At 42.6% G+C, this 10,914-nt stretch overlaps 1 protein-coding gene across 3 annotated transcripts in view; it reads left to right on the plus strand.

Annotated features, from left to right (window-relative positions):
- The window catches only part of col8a1a (collagen, type VIII, alpha 1a), a 60,710-nt gene extending 50,526 nt beyond the window's left edge, over nt 1-10,184 (plus strand). For all 3 annotated transcript variants that reach the window (XM_042334452.1, XM_042334451.1, XM_042334453.1), the window contains 2 exons: nt 466-781; nt 6,217-10,184. In XM_042334452.1, coding sequence (XP_042190386.1) covers nt 469-781; nt 6,217-8,153 — 2,250 coding nt within the window. In that variant the 5' untranslated portion in view covers nt 466-468 and the 3' untranslated portion in view covers nt 8,154-10,184. The remainder of the gene's footprint in view (nt 1-465; nt 782-6,216) is intronic.
- The last annotated feature ends 730 nt before the right edge of the window (nt 10,185-10,914 follow it).

Below are 10,914 nucleotides of genomic sequence, written 5' to 3' on the forward strand. Positions count from 1 at the left end.
CCTGAATCACCCGACCTCTTTCAGTAATCAGCTAAGTAGGTCACTTTTGCCCAGTCCCTTGAGTGACCCGGATTAGTGAGGTTCTACTGTAATTGTAACCAAGATAACTTTTGGTTCATTCATTTTGCGTAATCCATTCAACCAACAACGACGACTTGCATTTATGTAATACCCTTCATGTGGGGTAGTGTTCCGGAGCATTTCAATTTTCATTTCCAACGCTGACCTAGGGAAAAATGTTCAGGCCATGAAAAATATCGTTTCCACATCAATCCATTTCACACGTAGGGACAAACACAGAGGAAGAGAGAGGGCGGAGGGGGTGAGACTGAATGGGAAGTGGAGGGAATTCCAGAGGTTAGAGAAATGTGTGCATGTGTGTGGATGGTGGGGATGAGGGGAATGGGTCTGCAACTAGAAAGTAAATGATTGAAGCATGGATTTGTTTTGTTTGTTTGCTTCCAGGTCATGGCTGTGCCACTGTTCCCCATGCAGCTGCTGACAGTGATTCTCCACCTGTCTCTGGTCAGCACTATTCATGCTGGTGCCTACTATCAAATGAAGCAGGTTCCTCCGCAGTTCCCACAGGTGCAGATGCACGGGCAGATGCCTCACATGAGGCCGATGGGCAAGGAGATGCCTCACATGCAGCACATGGGCAAGGACATGTCATACGTGCCAGTGTATGGCAAGGACCTGGCGCACATTCCTCAGTATGGAAAAGATATTCCTCAAAGGCACATGCTTGGAAAACATGTGATGCCAATGAAGGAGGGAAAGGGTAAGTTGTACCAGAGTCTAATATTCTATATTTGGGCTGAGGAATAATAATAATAATAATCCTTGCATTTGATGTAGCGCCTTATCATGTCTTCGAGACGTCTAAAAACGCTTCACAGAATATACTGTAAAGTGAATTGACTGTATACTTTGTAGGCGAAATATGCCTTCTGCTATGGGCCTGACTTCTGCTTCTTGCGCAGTGGCTAATAATTGTGCTTGCCTATTGCTAACAATTTACAATATAGTTTATAAAGCTCCTTTCACATTGGAGGACGACTCAAAACACTTAATAGAGTTGCCTGGGAATGCAATCCAGGGGGACTGCAAAGGGTGGGAGGTGGTGACAATTGTTACCATGGTTATAATAATAATTGTTATAATTGCTATAATAATAAATTGGTCACTCATTCCACGACTGTTTGTGGGACACTACTGTGCTCAATTGGCTGCCGTGTTTCACTCACAAAATATACAGTCAATTCACTTTACAGTATTTGAAGAGCTTTGAGACGTCTCAAAGATGTGATAATGCGCTATATCAAATGCAAGGATTATTATGGCAATATTTGGTTCATTCATTTTTCGTAGCCCATTCAATTTCCAACATGGACTTAGGGAAAATATTGGGGGCAAGAAAGGTCGTGAGTTGAATCTTCAATCTATTCTGTGATACAATTAACCTCAGTATCCTGGAGAAAGAGAGGTGAAAAATCAGCCAGAGTTCCTGCTCCGCAGTCCAATAGCCCTAGCCTGAAAGGCCATTTTGTCTTATAGTTTAAGGCAGTGTAGAATTCTTAATTTTTCTTAATTTAGAAGCTGTTTTTTCCACAGTTCTTAAGAAGACTTGACTTGCCAGTGAAGGCTGAATTTAAGCACTACCTCCCTATTTTGAATATTGGGAGCTACAAAGTAAAATAGGATTCAGACAAGATGTGATGTGGTTTAGGAGCAGTGATTATCACCACCATCAGACACACATTATTATTTCACATCCATATAATACCACAAGGAGGCTTGTAGTACTGTTTCAGCATTAGCAGACACTGAACATTGGAATCAATGAATGATTTGTTGGAGCAACAGGTCTTACTGCAGCATGAAATGGCTGGCAGGCCATGGTTGCACACTCATTATCCCCTCCCACTGCCACACAGTGATCTCAGCCCAACCAGAGATGTACTGAACAGAGGTGAGTCATAGGAACATAGGAAAACAGGAGGCTATTCAGTACATCGAGCCTGTCCCACCGGTTTATTCAGGGTTTTGGCAGACCTTTTAGTCCCAATTCCCTGGTCTTTTGCTATTCCCCTTATATCTCCCAGAGGCTATCTACCTCTCTTTTAAACATCCCTATTGATTCCACCTCTATAGCTTTCTAGGCAGAGCATTCAGCATGTTCACAAGCCTCTGTGTTAAGAAATGCTTCCTGATCACAGTTGGTCAATTCACTGTCTTGCTTCTGATTTTAAGGCTATGGCCCCCACCCGCCCCCACCACTTGTATTGGATCCCCAAATCTACCAAAGGGAAGAGGTACCCGCTGTCTAACCTATCAATTCATTTCATCATCATCATTATTAGGGTTAATAATATGTTAACCTCTGCTAATCGGAAGAATATAACCCCAATGTACCCAACCTTTCAACATAGCTACACCCTTTCAGCCTGGGTTCTAATCTATTCAATCATCACTGGGCACCCTCCAGGCTGGTATATCCTTCTTAAGATTGGGTGTCCAACCTCAACAACGCTAAACTCAAATGAGGTATGGCCATCACTCTCTATAATGGAGAAGCACCTCCTGGCAAAGGTCTCCTTGCTTTTGTGTTCTAGACCACTTGAATAAATGCCAGCATCCAATTTATCTTAGCATCCAGCACCTTGGGACATCCTCCTGACAAGAAAGGCTCGCTTTAAATGTAAGTTTGTTGTTATTGTTGTTGTTGTCTTAGTGACTGCTTTGTGCAGTTGCTTCCTTAAGGACAAACAGATAATTTGCCTCAAGCCTCTGTTATAAAATTGGTTACAGAGGTACTTGGCCCTGCTAATCCCGGAGATTTCTGGCCTGGATCTATATTCATCCTGAATACCTTTTCAGAATACCAAACAACAACCACAGTATATGGCCCGAGTTCAGCCATGTCAGCATGGAGCCTAGTAAGTGCTCTGAGATGCTACCTGCGTGGAGGGCGCTATATAAGTGCAAGTTGTTGTTAGTAAGCTAAACCAGACGATGGACACATGTATAACATAGGGACGTACAGTAGACAAAATACGTACAATCACATAACCTCAACTGAGAACAAATGCAGGCACCAGATCAAGCACTTGAGTGAGACAGCAGAGATGGAGATGGATTGGAAGAAAATGAATGCGTAGGCTTTTTCCTTCATGTTATTAAAAACAACAGGGTTGTCAATGAAAATGCTAAATCAAACAGTTTGACTTTCTGTTAAACTTTCCGCAGACAGTTTGTGCCTTTATTGAAGAAATGGAGCCAAAACTCAAACAAGACAGATATATGTTCATGAAAGCACTTTATTAAGTAAACATTCGATGGACTCACACAATGAGGAGTTGAAATGTGTAACTTTCAAGATGTTTCAATGCCTTACTTAACAACAACGCAGAAGTGTATTTGTCCAAAATACCTGCTGAGCGTGTTAAGCAGGGAAGGAATGTGATGCATTTTTAAAACAGTTATTAAAAATATCTGATTGAAATGTATTTTTTTGGCACCAGTGTCAAATAAAACCATCTATAGTGTACTCTAGGTTGGGATGGATACGTAGCTAATAAAAGCTTATACACACCACTGAGGAATGGGTAAGAAGACATAACTAGTGATATATGGCAGGGCTCTCTCAGGACCAGCAAGACTTGGAGGGGTAGACTGGGAGCGGGTAATGGATAGTATGGTCCTATTTGGACAAAGTGGTGGGAAAGCTTGCCTGGCGGTGCTTTCAATGGCAAACTATGCGGTTTTAGCTGCTTAACCTTCTCCAGTACCCCAATATGTACTCTGGTTCTCCCAAGCCTTGCCTCTCTGGTGGGAATTAAGTAAGCAGGCTGTGTGCCTCCAGGGAGAGAGTACGCATTCCATTTCAGATAGGGGGAAATTTCCACGTTCAAATGGCACACATATATAGAACTCTATCTGGTTTGGATACTCTTAAGCATAATGTTGGGTTTCCATGTGTCAGACACCCAACTGAGCAAACAAAAATTCTGATACCTCACTTGTTCTCCATGAGTTTCAATGCTTTGGATATGGATATAGAAGAAATTATATGAAAAAATTTGGATACCAAATTAAGGGGCACAGCAAAATGTGAAGAAGCATGGTAGAAATTGGAGGTAAATTAAGAACCACATCAATCAAGATGTAATGCTGTTAACCCTGCAAGCCAAAGCCCTAATGGGTAGGGTGTTCCTAGCTGGACAAGCAGCGGGAAAGCTCGCCACACAGCTATATCAATGGCAAATTATGCATTTTTAGCTGGTTAGACTCCAGCAGTACCCCAGCGCACACTCAGGGGTCCCCAAGCCTTGGCTCTTGCCAACCTGCGCTTAATACTTTCCAGAATTAGGTAAGCAGGATGCATCCCTCCAGGGAGAGAGTGCTCATTCCATTCCAACAATTTATCTCTGGAATCTCCATATGTAGGTGGGATGCATGGAAATCTCAGCTTGGTTTGGATACTCTTAAGCTTGGTGATGGGCTTCCGCATATTCAGACACCCGAAAAAAAAATACTCCATACTTTGCCGATAGAAATAGTCTAAAAATTATCTGCGTAATGTCGATCCTTTTTTAATTGCTATGTTTTGAGTTAATGTAAATGAAAACAAGAAATGGCGTGAGATAGAAATGTCTGACTGTACATTTAGGCTTCGTGCTTTTGAGCAACCTTATCTGAGAACACAAGGAGGCGCTTTCTGCACTCTCCCCAGCATTGGCCCTAAATCACTTGTGTGCTTTAGAAGGAGAAAGCTTCTTGGCTCTTTTATAATAATATAATTGTTTTATTTGATATATAGAGAGTTGTAAAGTCTGGGTTTAGTCTGCTAAAGTAGGAGAAAGTTTAAAACCCTGAAAAACAAGAAAAACATTAAAAAACAACCTACACGACCTTTATACATTGTTGAAATTTACTGTAATCTCAATCTAATACAAGATTTACCAGTGCTTGACATTAAGAAATTGAACCAGGAGAGGGAGCCATTGTATAGCATGAATCTTACTGAAAAAAAATCACTTACCGTTGCCTGCAATTTATAACTTCAATTTATGATTTCAGACACCCTTTAGTTGCTCGGGTGTCTTTACAATGATGGATCTGTTAGATTGCAACGAGAGCCCTGGTTTCATTATTAGTCCTGTAGCTCAGTGGTTAGAGCACTCACCTCACAAGCGAGAGACCTGGGTTTGATTCCAGGCAGGGCGAAATCTTGGACAAGTTTCCTTACTCAACACACCTGATAATAATCCCTCAAGAAAAAAAATAATAATTTGGTCACTCAATCCGCGACTGTTTGTGGGACACTGCTGTGCGCAATTGGCTGCCATGTTTTGCCCACAAAATATACAGTCAATTCACTTTACAGTATATTCTGTGAAGTGCTTTGAGATGTCTAGAAGATGTGAAAAGTGCTATATCAAATGCAAGGATTATTATTACATTGATGAGGAGATTGGATCTTGCTGAGATCTAAAAATCTAATACTGGGCTTGTGAACTTCAGTTCTATTTGTGAGCAATACTTTCAGAGATTGAATCAATCAGGTTAGAGTCCTGCCTCATTCATATTAACAGGTTACAGGTTTCCGTGCTCACTAACGGATTACAGGTGTTTCTGTGCTCACTAATAGGTTACAGTGCTAGTGCTTAATAGCAGGTTACAGGTGTTACAACAACAGCATATTACATTTGTAAAGCGGCTTTCACCTCGGGAGGATGTCGCAAAGCCCTGGACAATGAGGGATTTGAACCCGAGCTTGGGATTGAGATCAAGAGGGGTGGAGGACAGGGAGGGTACGGGTCCGATCAAAGAGGAAGATCTTGAGGTGGGCCTTGAAGGAGGCAAGGGAAGCAGTGAGGGGAAAGGACTGTGGGTTGGAGTTCCAAAGGGTGGGGGCAAGAGAGGCTGAAGACCCGACCACCAGTGGTGGGACGGGCAGAGCGGGAGGTGTTGAGCAGGCGGGAACCCACTCCAGTTACTGTTCTCACTGACAGGTTACAGATATACTCTGATTTTGGTGCGTACATGTAAAAAAGGTGAAATATAATAATAATAATCCTTGCATTTGATATAGCGCTTTTCACGTTGGGAGGACGTCCCAAAGCGCTTCACAGAACACACTGTAAAGTGAATTCACTGCAGATTGAAAATGAGATTACACCGTGACTTTTCATTTGCTTTATTTTGCTACAGGTGAAATGGTGCCATCTTTTCCGAATGGAATGAGAGGTGAGAAAGGACCGTCGGGACAGCCTGGCCCAATAGGGCCAATGGGGCCGCCAGGAGCACCAGGAATGCCAGGCCAGGGGATTCAGGGACCACCAGGAAAACCGGGTCTCCCAGGTCAACCAGGATTTCCAAGTATTGGGAAGCCCGGGTTGCCAGGAATTCCGGGGAAACCGGGAGGAATTGGAATGCCAGGATACAAAGGTGACCTGGGGCCAAAGGGAGAAAGAGGACCCATGGGACCATCGGGATTGCAAGGGCAACCAGGCCCTCCGGGACTTCCTGGATTTGGAAAACCAGGAGGAGCAGGATTACCAGGAAAACCAGCTCCAAAGGGAGAGCCGGGACACAAAGGATTGCCAGGTCTTCCTGGTCTCCCAGGACCTAAGGGAGATGTAGGAATAGGTATACGTGGTCTCCCAGGGATAAAGGGTCCACCGGGACAGCAAGGAGCACAAGGTCCTGCAGGATTGCCTGGTGTATCCAAGCCTGGATTAAATGGATTCCCAGGAGGACCAGGAATGCCAGGTAAGGCAGGATTCCCAGGGGAACCAGGGGCCCAAGGAATGCCAGGGCCAATAGGCGCTCAGGGGCCCCCAGGAATGCCGGGCATGGGAAAGCCAGGGGTGGATGGACTTCCCGGTCAACCTGGATTTCCAGGGGAAAAAGGTCACAAAGGGCTTCCGGGTTTCCCAGGCCCACCTGGAATGCTGGGGATGGCAAAACCAGGGATTCCAGGCTTAAAAGGCGATCGCGGTCATGGGGGCCCTCCAGGAGCACAAGGAATTCAAGGGCCACAGGGGCCCTCAGGTCCTCCCGGAATTCCTGGTCTGCAAGGTGAACCCGGAGTGCCAGGGCTTCCAGGGCCGATTGGGCCATCGGGCGGCTTAGGTTTCCCGGGAATAAAAGGGGAACAAGGGCCAGCTGGACCTCACGGTCACCAAGGTCCAAAAGGTGAACCTGGTCCAGGGGGATTGCCAGGCCCATCGGGATTTCACGGTAAAGTAGGACAACCTGGTCAAAGAGGGTTTCAGGGGCCAATGGGACCGAAGGGAATGGCAGGACCTAAAGGCCCCCCGGGTTTGCCTGGAGTACAGGGGTTACCGGGATTAAAAGGGATACCTGGGCTTCCTGGGGAGCAAGGCCGTCAAGGTCCTATTGGAATACCAGGCATTTCAGGTCCAGGAGGGCCAATCGGGCCGCCAGGTCCATCAGGACTTAAAGGAGATAAGGGGCAGCCGGGCCTACCGGGATTGCCAGGCTTAGGGAAACCTGGAGTTCCAGGACACGTTGGGCCAACAGGAAAACCAGGCCCTGAGGGACTCAATGGAAAACCAGGCCTTCGCGGGCCCCCTGGGCTGCCTGGGCTTCCAGGCCTACCAGCCGTAATGCCTGATGCGAGGCAATTCCAACTGCCTCACATGGGGCCAGGGATCGATGGAATTAAGACACCAGAAGGATTTATTAGTCAACCAAGTAAAAAAGGAAAACACATGGGACTTAGTCCAGAGATGCCCGCATTTACCGTTAAACTCACGATACCTTTCCCTCCGGTTGGGTCACCTGTCAAGTTTGATAAAATCTTGTATAACGGCAGGAACAATTATCATCCACAAACTGGCATTTTCACTTGCGAGATACCTGGAATTTATTATTTTTCCTACCATGTTCATTGCAAAGGTTCCAATGTTTGGGTTGCATTATATCTGAACAATGAACCACAGATGTACACTTACGATGAATATAAGAAAGGGATCCTTGACCAGGCATCTGGGAGTTCAGTCCTTAAGCTAATGTACGGAGACCAGGTTTGGATACAGCTTCCATCTGAGCAAGCAGCAGGACTATATTCAGGACAATACGTGCATTCATCCTTCTCTGGATTTTTACTTTACCCAATGTAAAAATGTACACACTTAAGGCTTAAAGGATGATTTGTGTTACTTTATGAAAACTACATTTTCACTACTTAAGCAATGACTGACAATGTGTAGGTAATTAACTATCTGGCTTTCTTTGATTTAAGGCTACTGTACGGTAAATAAAAAGAAAGAATAGACCAGGTCTGTTTCACACGCTATAAATATGTTAGGGGAGTGGGTTGGGTGATACAATGCAAGACTTTGAAACCCAAGTTCCAAGCCCATCTTAAACAGATGAGATGACTGTCTCCTTGCTCTTAAGGTGGTTTAAGGTCCCATTTATATACGTTTTGCAGTCTCGATCCAGTTTCCCAGCAGTAATGATTTGCGAAACAAAGAATGTTTGGGATTCGTTTTACCATTGCAATCTGAGGTGCTGGGATTGTGGTAGATTTAAAGATTAATGTAGGGAAACACTGGATTATATGTTACTGTGCCTCACCTGTGAGTACTTGATACTGTTACTGGGTGTGGTAAGGATGAAGTGTTCCATTTCCCAGCATTATCCTACATCTCGATAAGTCTACATTCACAAAAGGCTGCTGAAACAAGGCGTACGTTAACAATATTGCATTAGTAAGCCTTTTCTGCCTGCAATGGGTGAAAAGAAATGGAAGATGATATTCATAAGTGGAATACGACCCAACGCACTTTGTTAAAATAAGAGTTTTGGCAGCAGCCTGCTTGGTACTGAACAAAAACGGTTTTATGAGTGACCTGTAATCGGGTGAAAATGCAAACAGTGCAATAACCAAGGTTTCTTGCTAATCTCTGAGGTGAAGCCCTGAACCTTTCTTTTAGAGGCAAAATAGAGCCTGTTTTTTTCCAATCTTTGCTCAATCAAACACTTGAAAATGTAATCCAATACAATATTATCTGTTCATATGAGACAAATGCCCTTGAAAATCCATAAGTCTCTCCACCTAATGATCCTGACCATTTTGGATCAAGCAATTCTTCAGCTGATGTAAGAGAGTAGAGCCTCACCTATGAATGTTACGAAATGCAGAATACCATTGAAAAAGACATTAAAACCAAGAGGAACTTATCAATTTAAACATGAGCAATGCAAATGTGGGACACATGCCACCAAATCATGCAACATCTACTTAAAGATAGCATGTAGTTAACAAAAAGAAAATATCAAAGTTGGGGATTTTAAGAAACAAGTTGAAGCATTTCAATAGGCTACCAAAATATAAGAAGTAAGTCTGTGCTTAGTCCAAGATAACCGGAAACCAGTACGACTGTGGAAGTTACGTGACTACAGTTCTGATAACATCAAGCAGTTTGTAACTACTAATAAAACATTTCCAACCTTTTCAACTATAATTTATTTGTTTTACTACTGATTTATCTAAACTTGTATATGACTAGAAGGACTACATCAAAATTCAACTGAAAATGTTTCATGTGGTCTAACTGATCAAAATAAAATGCTCGAACTGATTTGCTAATTCACAAAGAAATCTCAAAAACTTTGACTTCAATGTTGGTTCAAACCTTTTCTATTTTGACTGTCTCACTTCACAAGTTCTGTGCCATAAACTGCAAATCCAATTAAATGTTCTGTAAAATGTGAAGAAAACGTTGAATTGTTCAAAAGGATGACTTTAACCAAAACTTAAATGGCGATGACGACCGATATAAATGTTCTTGTGCTTTTGTCGCCTCCCGCTAGTCCAGCAATACACACTCACAAAATAGCAATGACAAAATGTATTTGTTTTGTTTCAAGCAATATTTCCATTAGTTTGACAAGTGCTTTACTGCATTTGTGAGTCAGTGATAGCATATTTCTACTTGTATCATCTTTTTGGACTTCAATTGTTTTGCTACAGCACGGCAATTCGATTTGGCGAATTTTCGGGCGATAACATTTTTCATAAAGTCTTTGTTAAAGAATAATAGTGCTGACACGGTGCGTTAATTGCTCTAACACAGTGGGTCATGGATGCAAGTTTCTATATATATATATATATATATAGAAACTCTATATATATATAAAGAAACTTCTATATATATATTTATATCTATATATATACAGAAGCCATTAATATTTCTGCACGTGGCAAGTTGTCAGATGCAACTTTACAATCCAGGAAAAGACTGAACAGTAAGCTTGCGCTTCCTTATGGGCTCGTCCTTCCTTAAAGCAAGAAAAATAATGGGTATCATCCATACCCCTCAAGGAGGCATAGCCAGAGCCTAGGAGTAAGCCCTCTGGCATTAATGCACAGTTTTGGGGAAATAACAGTGGAAGAAAACTGAGGGAAAATAATAAGTACTTCTGCGCTAAGTGTAAAATATAAATTTTCACAGTGATTGAGCAAAACTCACCCAAATAAGCAGAAATGTCCCATCTATTACTGTATCTTTTTTTAATAAAATGTTTCATTTTTGATCAATTTGTAGTAACACCCTGAATGTAATGTAAACAAACATTTTCTTTGTCCTGGTAATTAGTGCTTGTTCTGTATTATCAAAGTTATTTTGTACTGAATTGGAAATTATTGTATTAAATATTTAAACACTTATTTTCAGCTCCATTTTGAGAAACTCTGTTCCTTATTTTGCAGAATGTGACTTTGAAGTTTTTTTTTAAATGGTAGTAAATAGCCCAGTTTACAGCACTCTAGATCTGACATCCATTCAAATACAAAGGGGTGTTAGGTAAGTCATTTCACATCCTACCAATTTGTGGGGGTCAGCCGAGAGTCCAACACAATTGGAAACCCATCAC

This window comes from Callorhinchus milii, unplaced genomic scaffold (genome assembly GCF_018977255.1).
Source record: "Callorhinchus milii isolate IMCB2004 unplaced genomic scaffold, IMCB_Cmil_1.0 Scaffold4, whole genome shotgun sequence".
Lineage (NCBI taxonomy): Eukaryota > Metazoa > Chordata > Chondrichthyes > Chimaeriformes > Callorhinchidae > Callorhinchus > Callorhinchus milii.